A 14205-nucleotide genomic window follows, 5' to 3' on the forward strand; every position below is an offset into this window, starting at 1 on the left:
AGATGTACCTCAGGGACCGTTGGTTTCCGTGATGGAAATCCGAAAAGCTCAAGAAGAGTTTTTATTCCTTTGCACAGCATCGGTAGAGCCGGTTGATGATTCTTCGGCTAGCACTGATGTTACGCAAAATGGTGAGATGGCCAAGCTGGCTAATCTTATAACAGAGGAGTTCTCTGAATGTTTTAGGAATGAACTACCTTATGGGTTACCTCCAGAGCGGAACGTTCAGCATAAGATTGAACTGATTCTGGGGGCAGATTCAACCAAGTTTCTCACCTTTTGCTTCGCCAGTGATATTAAAGAAGAAAAAGGATGATACGTTTCGCCTCTGTATAGATTACAGAGCATTGAATAATATCACTGTTAAGCACAGGTATCCGATGGCTCGGATTGATGATTTGCTAGATGCATTACATGGAGCCATGATTTTCAGCAAGATAGATCTTAAGTGTGGCTACCATCAGATCCGGATTAAAGCCGAGGATGTGCATAAAACCGCTTTCAGAAGCAGGTTTGGTCATTATGAGTTTTTGGTAATGCCCTTCAGACTTACCAATGCTCCAGTGACATTCGTCATGCTTATGAACGATCTACTACGTCCGTATATTGGAAAGTTTGTAGTACATTTTATTGACGATATTCTAGTGTTCAGTAAAAGTATTACTGAACATCGTGAACACTTAAGAGTAGTGTTCAGTACTTTGAGGAAAGCTAGTCTTTATGTAAATAAGAAGAAAACTATACTGTGTATGGTTAGACTTGAATATTTAGGATTCATAATTACTCCAGAGGGGGTAGAAATGGATCCAAAGAAGGCGGCTGCGATATTGACTTGGCCAATCCCTCAGAGTCTGACTGTGTTGCGATCATTCTTGGGATTTGTCCAATTTTATAGGAGGCATATCAAAGGATATTCCGAAATAGTATCGCCATTGACTGATCTGACCTCAAATAAAGTACCTTTTATATGGGGACAGAATCAACAAGAAAGTTTTAACACCATAAAACAAGCTGTGGTCACAGGACCGGTGTTAAAAATAGTTGATCCCCAGAAACCGTTGTTCTTGGAAACCGATCCAAGTGGCATTGCGGTAGGAGTGGTTCTCCTTCAAGAGGGAAGGCCAGTAGCCTTTGAAAGCAAGAAGCTTTCTCCCTCTCAAAGGAATTGGCCAACTCATGAATTGGAGTTGTATGCTGTTATCCATGCTTTGAAAACATGGAGGCATTATTTATATGGTTCAAAGTTTTATGTGGATGTGGATCATGATACTCTGAAACATTTTTGTAAACAGCCTGACTTGAGGGGCTGCCAAGCTAGGTGGGCAGAGCTCATGCAGGAGTTCGACCTAAGTTTGAGGCTTTTCGGCAAGCTTTAAATGTAGTACCTTTTGTAACTTGATCTGTTGTACTTTGTTCAGTCATAGGTTGCTATATCCCTATAGGACAAATGTATGCAATCATGACATTAGATATTTAGGTATCCTAAGTCATGTCCAGGATACTTCAGCCCATACCATGGAGGGGGGTTTGTAGGCCATTCTATGGGCTATCCATAGGTGCCACTTGTTCCTTGGTATGTGCCTTGTAGGACTGGCTACAGTTAGTTAGGACTGTTGGTATAGTTAGTTCATGTATCACCTTGTTCAGTTAGGACACTTAGTCTAGTTAGGGCATTTATCCCTAGGGTTTTGTCATATTGGCGAGTCTCTTTTGAGCCCCCATTCATTGTAGCAGCATTTTCAATACAGCAGCTCGTTTTTGGCCTTCTATCACTCATTTTTAAGCTTCCATTGTCTGCCATAGCCAACAATCTCTGACCTAGTACAGAGAGAAATAGGACCTATGGCCAAGATGGAAGGTCAAGGGGGCCCCAGTGATGAAGGAGGCTGTGATGACAGGAAACCCTGCGATAGAACACTGACGATGGTCTATGCATGTGGTCTGTTGTGGTCTCCTAGCATCCCTACAACTGACAAGAGCCATTGTAACCCGCGTTGGTCGTGCCCCTAGCGATTGAGTCTGTCGTGTCACCGCCGTATGATATGGCTGAAAAAACTCCGTGATCATACTCTTGGGGTCAGGGCACACAACCGGAGAGAGAGCAAAGGCGATAAAAATCTAAATCAAAGTAATTGAAGACTAGGAAAAAAAAAATGGAGGCAAACAGAATGTCATCACCATTAAGGGAAATCAGGGAAAAAGGAGACTGTTTAAAAGAGAGAGAAAAATAAGAGCTTAACCTTTGAACATTAGTAGAACAATTGCAGACATAATAAAAAGAGCTGCGTCACCAGACTGATGTGTTCATCAAGCATGGATGAAGGGCCAATGGCTGAAGGGTAAATGAAACTGGCAGGCTTGAGCAGAGCGGGCAGAGAAAACAAGTGATAAAAAGACTGGGCTGAATAGTCAAATTAGAAGAAAGTGTGAAACAAACGTCTGCTGTGGGCAAGAGGTGGGATGATGAGAGCAGTAGTAGTGAGCTGTGAGGAACCAGGAGAGCGGGACAGAGAAAGAGGAGCCACAAAGCAGCTTCACGCATGCACGTGTATGCACGCACGCGCACGCACACGCACACACACAAGACATTGTAATTTTGTTGAGACTGTTTGTTACGTTACGATGTGCCACCTTATGTTTCTTTAGAAGAATTCTGAATTTCGAACTGCTGTTTCTAATCTCAATCCTACTTTACAACTTTGTATGTCTTATGGATATGTATCAGGTAAGCAATGTGACAGTTCTTGAGGCTGGGCCGAGGCCATGTTTCTATAGAGCTCCAACAGATAATGATAAAGGTGGTGGAAGTCAGAGTTATGCCTTTCAATGGAAAGAGCATGGATTTGATAGACTTGACATCACAAGCACTAGTGCATTTCAATTGAAACGAATTTCTGATAGTCTGGTTGAAGTGAGCGTTAACCTTATAGTGCAACCAAAGGATGTTGGAACAGCAGCTCTTCTATGTAATTTGAATCAAGATATGGTGATAGAGGGAGCATCAGGGACAAATGTACTGGAAGGAGAGACAACAGTGAAGTCAAAAGTAATGAGGTCAGAAAAGCTTGACCAAGTATTTTTTGAGGTGCTCATTAAATATAGGGTTTATGGTACGGGGGATCTGATTATTGATTATGATGTAACACCAAAAGGACAGCTTCCACCTCTGCCTCGTGTAGGTGTGGTATTTCTACTGGCAAAAGATTTCAATGAGGTGACATGGTATGGGCGAGGTCCCTTTGAATGCTATCCTGATAGAAAACAGGCAGCACAAGTCAGCATCTACGAATCAGGTGTATCAGATCTTTTTGTACCTTACATTGTTCCAGGAGAATGCGGAGGAAGGGCAGATGTGAGATGGGTGGTATTCAAGAGCAGGCCCGAAAATATTGGTCTTCTTGCCTCACTCACGAACGAGGGTCTTTCAATGCAGATGAATGCAAGTTATTACAGCACGATGGACCTAGACAAAGCCATGCATGTAGAGGAGCTACATCCAGGGAAAAGTATTGAGGTATGTGATTTCACCAACACACTCTGCAAGAGTACAAAATTCGTTTTAGGGTTCTCTAACCAGCATAAACATAATCAGTAGTTTCAGGGTAAGGTTGTGCTGCTAAATCATTTCTGCAAAACTAAAGGCCTTTGTGAATACGAGTACAAGTGTTTTAGTGTTCTCCAACCACAGTAAACATAATCAGTAGGTCCAGGGTAAGGTTGTGCTGCTTGTTCTCACAGTCCTAACAAATCATTTGTGCAAAACTTAAGGCCTATGTGAATATTGTCTCGTTACAAAACAATAGAAAGGTAACTTTAATTGTCTAACAGTAATGTATACAGACCATTTTTGATTCGAAACTCCCACCTTATTGTAAAGTGCTGTTCGAAGTGTTCCGTGCCTTTTGGAATGCCCCTAATTGTAAAGTCGCAATTGCTTTCACATGGATTTGAGAGTCTCCTTCCACGCCACAAAACATCTCTCAGCCCTCTCTTTACCACCTTGCCTTCTCTCAGCTCTTTTTCAGATCCCATGCCCTCTAAACCATCTCTTATCCCCTTGCGTTTTTTCAGCCCTCTCACCTGTTGCCCTTTCTCAATCTCTGCCCTCTCTTAGTGCCCTTTCAGGCCCCATTCATTCTCAGCCCCCTGTTATAAGACTCTCTCATGGTTTCTTTGCTCTTGATGAATATTTCTGTATGTGGATGTTGTAGATCATCTATGTATGTTGTATGCTTCTAGACATGTAATATTTTATGTCCCCTTCTCCATATTTTACAAATTTCAAAAGTATTTTTCCCAACGACCGCACCTTAATTTTCAATTGAGGTTTTCCAAAGCTCGCACCTAACACGCCTTTTTTTTTCCCAAGAAAATTACTTTATTAAGTATGAATGAAAACTGCGAGAGCAAGCTCAAATGGGGGAGTACATCATGCTATTCATGAGAAAAAAACACAGCTCAAAAGAAGCTAATAAAAAACCAAGGTGGAGGCTGAAAACGCCACCTCAACCCTAAGGGAGATTCAGAGAAGAAAGGAGATCCTCTCCAAACTCTGAAAAAAGTAACTCTCCTGGTAGTGACTGCTTTGGAGGATCCCTACATGCTCGCCCATATGGCCATCAGAGTGTGTAGTGTGTCAGTCCAAATACTGGCCATAGCCTGGGAAGGGTGAACCTGGATACCCTCCATCGCCTCTGTATATGTGGCTCTCCAAATATGCCCAGTTGGAATGCTAGCCACAATCTCCCAAGACGTGTCTATTGAGGCATGAGCAGCTTTGAAAGGAGTGAAGGAACATCCTGGAGGGAACAAGACTCCACTGGGTGTCGCTGTACCATGAGAGTTGGATTTGGATCATGTCCCTCAAAAAACACCTGAGGGCCAATAAGAGATAACCAAGCTACTGAACCCCAGGTCATATAGAAAGGTGCTGTATGAAAGATACTGAAAATCCTGGCAACACCTTTTCAAGTCGTCCTCGCTTGTCTACACTCCCAAAGGCAATGTCGTACTGACTCAACTGCAATGTGGCAACGAGGACAAGTAGGGTCAGCCCCAAACCTGGATCTCCACAGGTTCACTGCAATCCCTCCATGAATAGAAAGCCAAAAGAAAAGAGTGATCTTTCTATTTTTTAGGGATTTCTAGAGCCTACGCCAAAAGTTTTTCCGCACAACTGCAGAAATCTGAAAACTATCCCAATGAGGGGGCTCTGTAGGGCCTCCAACCTCTACTGCTAAGCTGAAATCTTCGGGCATTTCTGACTGTATAACGAAAGAAGGGAAGCTCTTCTCTCGGTGCCCCTCATCAATCCATTCCCACTCCCCTGGCACCTAACACGCCTTGAATGCTACACATCTAAAGATTTGTACAATCATGATATAGACAAGATATCCTATGTTGAAGGCTTTATTTTTATTTTTTTCCTAAAGAAAAGAACCTTCTATTAATGCTTGAAAGACTTCATACAAAACAGCAACCCCGTTTAAACACATGCCCGACCAAATCCTCAAACCATTACTCCCTTTAAGGCTTGATATGACAGAATACCCAAGGTTGACTACGTCAGGGTACTTGGCTGCTCAACCTATGCACATGTACTGCTACGCCAGTTGAGAAGCAAGCTAGATGTAAAGGCCATTAAATGCATTTTTGTTGGCTATAGCAGTGAAAGCAAAGCTTACCGCATCTACTATCCTCGAATCAAGAATATTTTTGTCAGTAGAGATGTGATCTTTGCAGAAACTCACTTCATTGAATTTTATAGACAGCTGCATACAAGTGCTCGCAATGTGTTTCAAGGGTTGCTTCCACAAGCTATTGAGGGGACGTACTCCTCATAAAGAGTAGTATTTCCATCTTGATAAGAGGATGTTTTCTACATCTCAAGTTTGAAGAAGAGCCTTCTATTTGTTAGTGCTATTACATAGAAAGATAAGAGCTTCGAATTACACGAAGGTAAATATCTCATACAAGATAAGGCTGATGACTTCAAATTCATAGCCAGAGGAGTTGAGGAAGAAAGCTTATACAGTTTAAGTCATCTATACCAGATCTCAAATCCTATATCTTCCAATTGAATATGGAAGAAGTCTTATGGCATGAAATGTTTGGACACTTCAAAATGCAAAGCCTGATTCTTATGAGCTTTGTAAGTAGCCCACCTCATCTTAAGAGAAGATGATGTGCAATGGGAGTACCATAGGAGAACATAGCGGTGAGAAATATCCAATGCAAGGTTCAAGGACCCTTAAAACTAAGACACTCTGACCTTACCTTTGTGGTCCATTGAATATTAGACCTACATGAGGCAAAGTAGGCTTCATGACTATTCAAGGAAGACATGGATATACTTCTTGAAAGAGAAATCTAAGACTCTTTTTAAAAAAATTAAAATCATTGTCGTGGAAGAAAAACAAATTGATGAACATGTAAAGGCTCTCAGATTGGATAAAGGAAAAGAGTAGACATCAATAGAATTCATTCACTTTTGTAAAGAGAAGAATATAAAAAGATAGTACACTACTTCCTATACTCCCCAGCAAAACGATATTGTTAAGCATATGAGCCATCACATTAGGTGAACCAGAAAACCAGTAGTATGCTTAATGCAAGAGTTTTTTACATATTCAGTCCGCGAGGGATTTGCTGGTTGTATAGCCCCCCCACCTGGCTGTTAGCTCCAATACCAGAGATCCCCTAGGCAGTCAGCTGGGTTTCTCTGGAACAGGCCGGTTTTTTCTTTCAGCCTTTTCAGGTTTTTTCCATACACAAAACCTTCGTCGTTTCCATTAGAGGCCTATTTTTCCTCTCAGCAACACCATTTTGCTGAGGTGTATATGGAGCTGTGCATTGAGGCTTAATGCCTGTCTCCTAACTTTGAAGGCTTCTGACATATATTCCCTCCCTCTCTCAGTTCTCAAAATCTGCACGTTGTATCCGGACTCATCCTCAACCATAACCACCATTGCTTGAAGCATTGGAAGGCATCAGATTTTTCCTTTAAGGGATTAACCCATGAGAATTTGGAAAAATCAATGAAAGCAAGAAAATACAAATGTTGTCCCAAAGATGGTGTCCTCATGGGACCCACACAAATGACTGTGTATGAGCTGCAATTTTCTTGTAGCTTTAACAGATCCATCCCATGGAAAAACATTCGTGTGGATCGTTCCCAAAATGAACCCTTCAAAGACATGTCTTGGAAGGGTCTCCAGAGAAGTCATATTCTATACCATCCCATGTCTCTGCAATAACTGTAAACTTCCATAATTTTTATAACCAAAACCTACGAGCTTAATATGAAGGGACTGTTGAGGAACTAAAAGGAAATCATGAAGTGAACACAAAATGAGAATGCTTGCTTATGGAATGAAGAAAGGTGAGGTCCATTTGTAGGCACCTCTTACATGAGCAGTGACATCACTGATGACCTCTAAGCTCCACAATCATCTCCTCAATCAGCTCCTAGATTCTCTCAACCATCCTATGTGGCATCTACCACCTAACAGTGCTTATGGGCACCTAAGTGTGCCTCTGGCACACACACATAGAAACCAAGGTGTGCCTGGGGCATACACCTTGAGATATCCCCATCATACCCCCCCTCAAGGGAATGCCTCAGGCTATGTCAAGGATACATCTAGTCTCATAGTTTCTCATGCCATCTCATGGTGGTCAAGGATAAATCTATGGCTAGGTTCTCATGCTAGCAAGGGGTTCCCAAGGCTATGAAGTAAACAAAAGGGATACATAAGACCTTCCAATGGTTATCTCCCCTGCATGTACACAACGTCTGCAGGAGGTACCATGGAGCAAAACACATACACATGGCCTACATCATATGGTGACCAGAGGTGTTTACAAAGAACACAATAGTTTATTCCATTCATTTTGGAGGACTATCTAGGCTGAGTACCTTGACTCAACATAAAAAGAGAGATCTGGAGCATATATGGAGATGGTTCAAAAAGCATAATCTTCATAGGATGCCTCATCTTGTGGAGGCACATCAACTGAAAGTAGGAAATGTTTTGTTATTGACTTTTGGCATCCAAGTGGTGTAGCGAAATATCCTCAGATGATCGATTTTAGGCTTTGCTTATTCATGAGTTTTCTTATAGGGCAACTTCAGTTGCATTCCTGTTATGAAAGCATGTAGTTGTGTTATTATTCCTTTAGCCTAGAGATTTTAGTGCGTTTTTGGGATCTTCGTTGACCTATAGTGAGGATTGGAATTGACGTTTGTCTCCTGCCTCACGAGCAGGCTTTAAGAGGTTGTGGATTGAGATTTATCTCTCCACCTCTGATGTAATTTTTAAATGGCTTTTTGTGCAGGATTGGGATCGAGATAGCTCTAGCACCTCTGATGTAATGATTGTACTTCGGTACTTTGTTGTTTTGAATGGAATATATTTGCTTAGGGAGCGGCCATCAGAGCCTGCCTAGGAAGACCAATGGTCATTGTGAAAAAGTCATGTCTTCTAAGTGAAAACCTGTTCCAACCTTCTTCAAGAGGAGACTGGATAGGCAACCGGTCATGTGGAATGACAGTATAGTGGATGATCTTGGCAGGCCACTTGGTGCTTCTTTCTACATGCAGTGGTCCAGATGGGAGAGGGGACCTGCCTCATCTCTAGGGTCATGGAAAGCTTTCCAGAGGCTTCCAGAGGAGACTAAATCTCAGTTGACAGGATATCTCAGAGCGAGTGCAGGGAGGATCTTGCAGATTGAGGCAACCCTTCCAACGGATTGGGTAGACACAGATGATATGCCACTCACTTGCTCCACTTGGGCATGTGCTTTTACGAGAGGGGGTGTTTCTCTTCAGGTTTTGGCCTTTCGAGATGCACATGGCAATGCCTTGGTTTTTGATGTGCATGATGGTGGCAGATTATTCAGGTCCACAGAGGACATCTTGCTTGAGTTTGCCTTTCAGCCTATCAGGGTTGTAGGTCTTTTGCTCCAGGGATCAGATTCAGAGTGGTTCCTTGACCCAGACCCCGGGCTTCTCTCCACTGGATCTTGGAGACTTTGGCTCTACGGGGGAGTTTCCATTAGGTATTTGTAGTGGGACCTTGGAGAGTGGGAGTGGATTTTGACGCAGGGCATCGAGAGAAGAGCATCCCCTTCTTTCGCTACATGGTCAGTAATGCAAGGAGATTCCAGCTCAATAGTAGAGGTTGGAGACCTTCCAGAGTTCCTCATTGGGAGACATTTGATATCACTGCAGATTTACAGAGGTGCTTTTACAGGAGACTCTGGAAATCCCACAGGAATAGAAAGATCACTCTTTTCTTTTGGCTTTCTATCCATGGTGGGATTGCTGTGAACCTTTGGAGATCCAGATTCGGAGCCGACCCTACTTGCCCTCGTTGCCTCTCTGCTTTGGAGACGATTCAGCATTGCTTATGGGATTGCAGATAGACGAGGATGATTTGGATGGGGGTAGCCAGGATTTTCAGTCACTTTGTGCACTCCCCATTCATGGGGCTTAGTGGCTTGGCTTTCTCTTACAGGGCCTCAGATCTTTTATGAGAGACATGACTCTTCTCGGGCCATTTCGATTCGACGTCATCAGGTTGAGCCTTGTTCTTTGGATGTGGTACCACACCTTCCTTTTGCAGCTGTACATGCCTCTGTGGATACCTCTTGGGAGATACTGGCGAGCATAGCAGCCTGGCATATCTGGAGAGCCAGATGCACAGAGGCATTGGAGGGAACTCAGGTCCCTCGCACACATTGGCTAGTATTTGGACAGACACCATACATACTTTAATGTACGTATGGATGAGTATGCAGGGAGACTCCCGTGCAGCCTCAGCTAGGAGGGCTTCTTTCTTCAGGGAATGGAAGGACTCTCCTTTCTTCTATGAGACTCTTACAGGGTTGAGGTGACACTTGTTTTCCACCTCATTTTGAGGGGGTTTATTTATCCTCATGGTTTCATGATGTATTCCGCTTTGAGCTTGCTCTCGCGGGTTTTTTCTCTTACTTAATAGAAGTCTCTTTCTTGAGAAAAAAAAAAAAAAACTGTTCCGACCAAGCAAGGAGAGGTGAGCGGAAGGGCGGGATGGTGGAGAGAAGCCTCTAAGGCTGTGAAACAGATAAGCACGGATGCTCAGGTAGAAGCAGGGGGGTAGAAAAAGGGAGGGGGGGTGGAGTAGAGAAAATGGAGAGGCTCGGCAAGGGGCAGGGGCAAACAGGGGGTGTGCGGGGGACAGCAAGAAGTGCCCAAAATAGGAGTTGGAGAACAGCTGAATGGCTGCTCCACGGCCAGATAAGAAAGGGAACTGCCGGTGGGAGTGTTTTCTAGGGGCAAATCCTTTAGATTCTGGCGACTGGCCGACCGCCGCCGTGCTGTTCCCATTTGCCGAGGGCTGCCAGGATGTTTTTGGAGGTGGCGCTAAGGGAAGTTTAAATTTGATATTATTATGATTCAGGTTCGTGGAACACACGTCATTTTTTTCCCCCTCTGCTCTTGGGTCCCACAAAAAAGGTGGCTGCCTTTACGGCCTCCCTCCCCACCATTGCGCCTCGCGCAATCTGGACTCGGCAAAGCCCCCTGCAAAACCCCTCGTCACATAGACTGCACCCACTGTCGTGTATTCTCGCTGTTTTCATAGCTGCAGGCTGTTTATGCTGCCAGCCTACCTGCCTGCAGTTGCAGGTCAGTGCTGTACCCTGCACTGTCCCTTATTTTCTATTGGTATACGTTTCTTTTAAGTTTCTAATTCAATCAATTGTCAGTCTTTAATGGTCTGTGATTTCATCATTTGCTGAGGTGTTGGAATTTGATTTTTGATGAGGTGTATTTTCTGGCATGTTTGGGAATTCCAATTTGTTAAAGCGAGTTAGGAAAGTTTGGGGTGGCTGATTCTTGAGAAGAATCTTTAGAAATCAGACAGTAGAGATCAAAGCTCCACCAATCGGTGCCCTTAACGGGAGTGGAGAAATGGAGAGGCTGAGCTGGCTGGGACAATTGCCCAAAATAGGGGGTGGAATCGTGCCCACAATCAGGGGACTGTTCATGCCCTGAGAACAGCATGGGTGCAGGGTTGCATATGGTGTCTCAAGAAGAGGAAGAGGCAGCAGTGTTGCACGAGTTGAGGAGTGACGGTGGAGAGGACAGGTCGGGGTTGGGGCACGCAGGCGCGGCATGGCTGAATGGCAGTGAGGGCACAGGCAGCAAGGGAGAGCAGCTAGATACTTGAGCTGTTTTATCTCTATGCTAGGTCATCCAATTTGGACCAGTAGTACTCCGTCTCAAAGTTTGAGGTGGGATGATCATTTTTTATGCTACTTTCTCTAGCTGTTGCTACAGAGAGATGTAGCATAAAGTGATGTCCCCTCCTAATGCCACCTGAGAGGGATTACCACTGACCCCGATTGGGAGGATTAGCATAGATGTAAAATGGTCGCAGTCCCTGGCTGCTCCCCTTTACTGACCCCCACTCAGCCACGCCCAGCCTGACTGCTCCTCTCCACCCTGATCTGTCCTCTCCTCCTTCACTCCTCTGCTCCTGCCACCCTGCTGCTTTGTCCCTCCTCCTGATGCACCCTGCTGGCCTCTGCTCACCTGATCCGCCCCCCCAAAGCACTGCCTCCTCCCCCCCGGTTCCTTTCCCTTTGCTGGTCCGATGTAAATAAAAAACAAAACTGGTGAGAAACCATTGAAGAATTGTTGGCCTTGCATAATAAGTCAGCATTGATTTCCATTGTGTGCATGATGGAAATTTTCAACATTGATCTTTTGTATCAACTCATTCCCGTACTCCAAGATTCAATAATCTGAGCTCTTTACGTGAGTGGTTGGCCATCGTACACTGGCCTCAAGTATTGCATCTGCATTTTCTGTCCACCCTGCAATGCTGATATTGACTGACCTTGGATATATGGTCATGGGTGTTTTGGCAGCTACATTTGATGCTTTGAACTGTGCAGGGCTCATCTACAGAGCATTTTCCAGCCATAATTGCCAATTTAACATATTTTCTGGCATCATTCTAGTTATTGAGTACAGGAATGCCTCTAGAATGAGTAGTTATCCAGTGGGTCTGTATGACAGTCATCTCTCTTTGGAGTCCCATTTCCTGTTGTAAGTTTATGGTTTGATAGAAGCTTTACGTTTACCTTAAAGTAATTAGCTTCAAGGAAGCAGCACACAGAATTTTATTTTTTTGAGACAGCAAACAATAGTGCATGCATATTTAATCACTTCAAAACCATCTTATGTCTTTATTTGCAGGTACATCTAGATCATAAACATATGGGGCTTGGAGGCGACGACAGCTGGAGCCCTAGTGTGCATGAAAATTATCTTGTACCACCCATTCATTACGCCTTCTCCATTCGATTCTGTCCAATCACTTCAAGTTCTAAACTGAACGTGTATAATATCTCAAAATATCTTGCTGCAAGCCCATGAGTTCCAAGACCATGCTATGCTTCAGCTAATATATAAGTGAAGTATGAGGAGCACTTCTTGACTTTGAAAGAGCAATTTATTTCTCAACAAAACGGTCCACTTATAGAGCATCTAGGGGAGGTGACTTCACAAACTAAGCACGCAACCCACAAAACTGATGCCTGGTAATTTCATCTCTCAGCTCTGGTGAAGGAACCACATTCACAATTTCATAGGCAGATCCCATCAGACCAAGAGCGTAAATATTTTTGTTCGTTTCTTATCCCTCAAAAAACAAGAACAATCTGCGACCTTCACCCCATGTGCAATTGAAAACACGGAGATAGCTTGCAAGCTACGAGCCAAAGGATACGGTGTGATCTCGTCACTTTTGCGTGTGTTTTTGTTTGTGTGTGCAGGCATGAGTGAGAGAGAGAGATTAACATCTATGGATGCCAAGAAGGCCTATTGGACCGAGTCAGATGCATATTGCTTAAACACCTAAGGTTGGGGATCTAGTACACCTCTAAAAGTCTAGTGTTGAAACCCAAACTAAACCTCTAAAAGTCTAGTGTTGAAACAGGGATCTGTTAAGAGTTATTCCTGTATGGAATACAGCTGCAAGGATTGTATGTTACCACATGTATTTCCATTGAAATAAAAGAACATAAAGATAGATAAACAAGAGAGCACATGCTGTGCTCGTCGATAGCACTGCCCTGTTGATAGAGGAGGATGCTCATGAGTTGATTTGAGAGGGCTGGCCACGGTGGGGGGGGGGGGAGGATAATGCACGAACAAAATATGAGAGAGAGAGAGAGAGAGAGGAGGAGGAGGATGCTCATAAGTTGATTTGAGAGGGCTGGACACGGGGTGGGGAGGGAGAAGAAGAGATCACGCACGAACAAAATATGAGAGAGAGAGAGAGAGAGAGAGAGAGAGAGAGATTGAGATCCAAAATTAGAATAGAAAGGCATGGGCAAGGGAAGATGTGGCAAAAAATGATTAGAGGGACACTTTTTAAAAAAGTTGTCAGGAAAGCACTGCTTGTAGGGCAGTGCTAACAAAGCCTTTGTTACGCTAATGCTTTGGTAATGTGTGCCTCAATCAACATCACACGATACGGTGCCATACCAAATTGATTAACTTGATTATCTCAAAATTGAATTATACGTAACTTATTACGTTATTTGCGAAAAACTAATCTTATGCTATAAAACATGTCATCCATGAGTTGTTTAAATTTGTGTGGGATCAATTGGGACCTATTTGGAGTCCTTTTGCCTATGGAGTTTGTTAGAAATATTTCGTCATCCTCAATTGTTCTATAAGGTGTGCAACTCGTGGGCATCTTGAAGTACTCAACTACTATTGATCATGTGTCTTTAGAGAATTGGGCAAATGGTTTGGACTCAAATAAGATCTTGCCTCTATAGGGTTTTTTGGTGTGGGGAAGTTTGTAATCCCCTATGGTTGGGTGCCATGTACAACAATGGGCCTTATCTGTCTAGCTAGAAGTCTAGTGATCTCATGTACAAAGTGGGCCCACCATTTATCGGGTAGATTTAGTCTAGATATTTGTGCGTAAAGAATAAATGGAATCTCTCTCAAATTGGAAGCAACGAAGAAAGAAAGAGAGAGAGAGTATGCAAAATGTCGAAATAGCCTATAAGGCCCACAAGTCTACTTGTAATACAATGCTAAGCAGATTCTCCATGTCTATGAGTCTTAGCCAACCAAGTTGATGAGAGTACACCAACAATGGATCGTCAACATTAAGATCCTAGTAATGCTCTAAG

The 14205-nt window shown here is 43.5% G+C and overlaps 1 protein-coding gene across 2 annotated transcripts in view; it reads left to right on the forward strand.

The window, feature by feature from the left end:
- LOC147891711 (glycoside hydrolase family 2 protein) overlaps positions 1-13090 on the forward strand; it is a 165817-nt gene extending 152727 nt beyond the window's left edge. Inside the window, exons 16-18 of one of the 2 annotated variants that reach the window (XR_015542402.1) lie at positions 2726-3514; positions 12248-12591; positions 12826-13089. Coding sequence is in view for 1 of the 2 variants with exons in the window: in XM_087387885.1 (XP_087244011.1) it covers positions 2726-3514; positions 12248-12427 (969 nt within the window). In the remaining variant the exon portion in view is untranslated. Of the gene's footprint in view, positions 1-2725; positions 3515-12247 lie in introns of both variants that reach the window. The other variant, XM_087387885.1, reaches the window with a different exon arrangement.
- The last annotated feature ends 1115 nt before the right edge of the window (positions 13091-14205 follow it).

The sequence above is a fragment of the Dipteris shenzhenensis genome, chromosome 17 (genome assembly GCF_047967505.1).
Source record: "Dipteris shenzhenensis isolate YYH24624 ecotype China chromosome 17, Dip_SZ_1.0, whole genome shotgun sequence".
Taxonomy (NCBI): Eukaryota; Viridiplantae; Streptophyta; class Polypodiopsida; order Gleicheniales; family Dipteridaceae; genus Dipteris; species Dipteris shenzhenensis.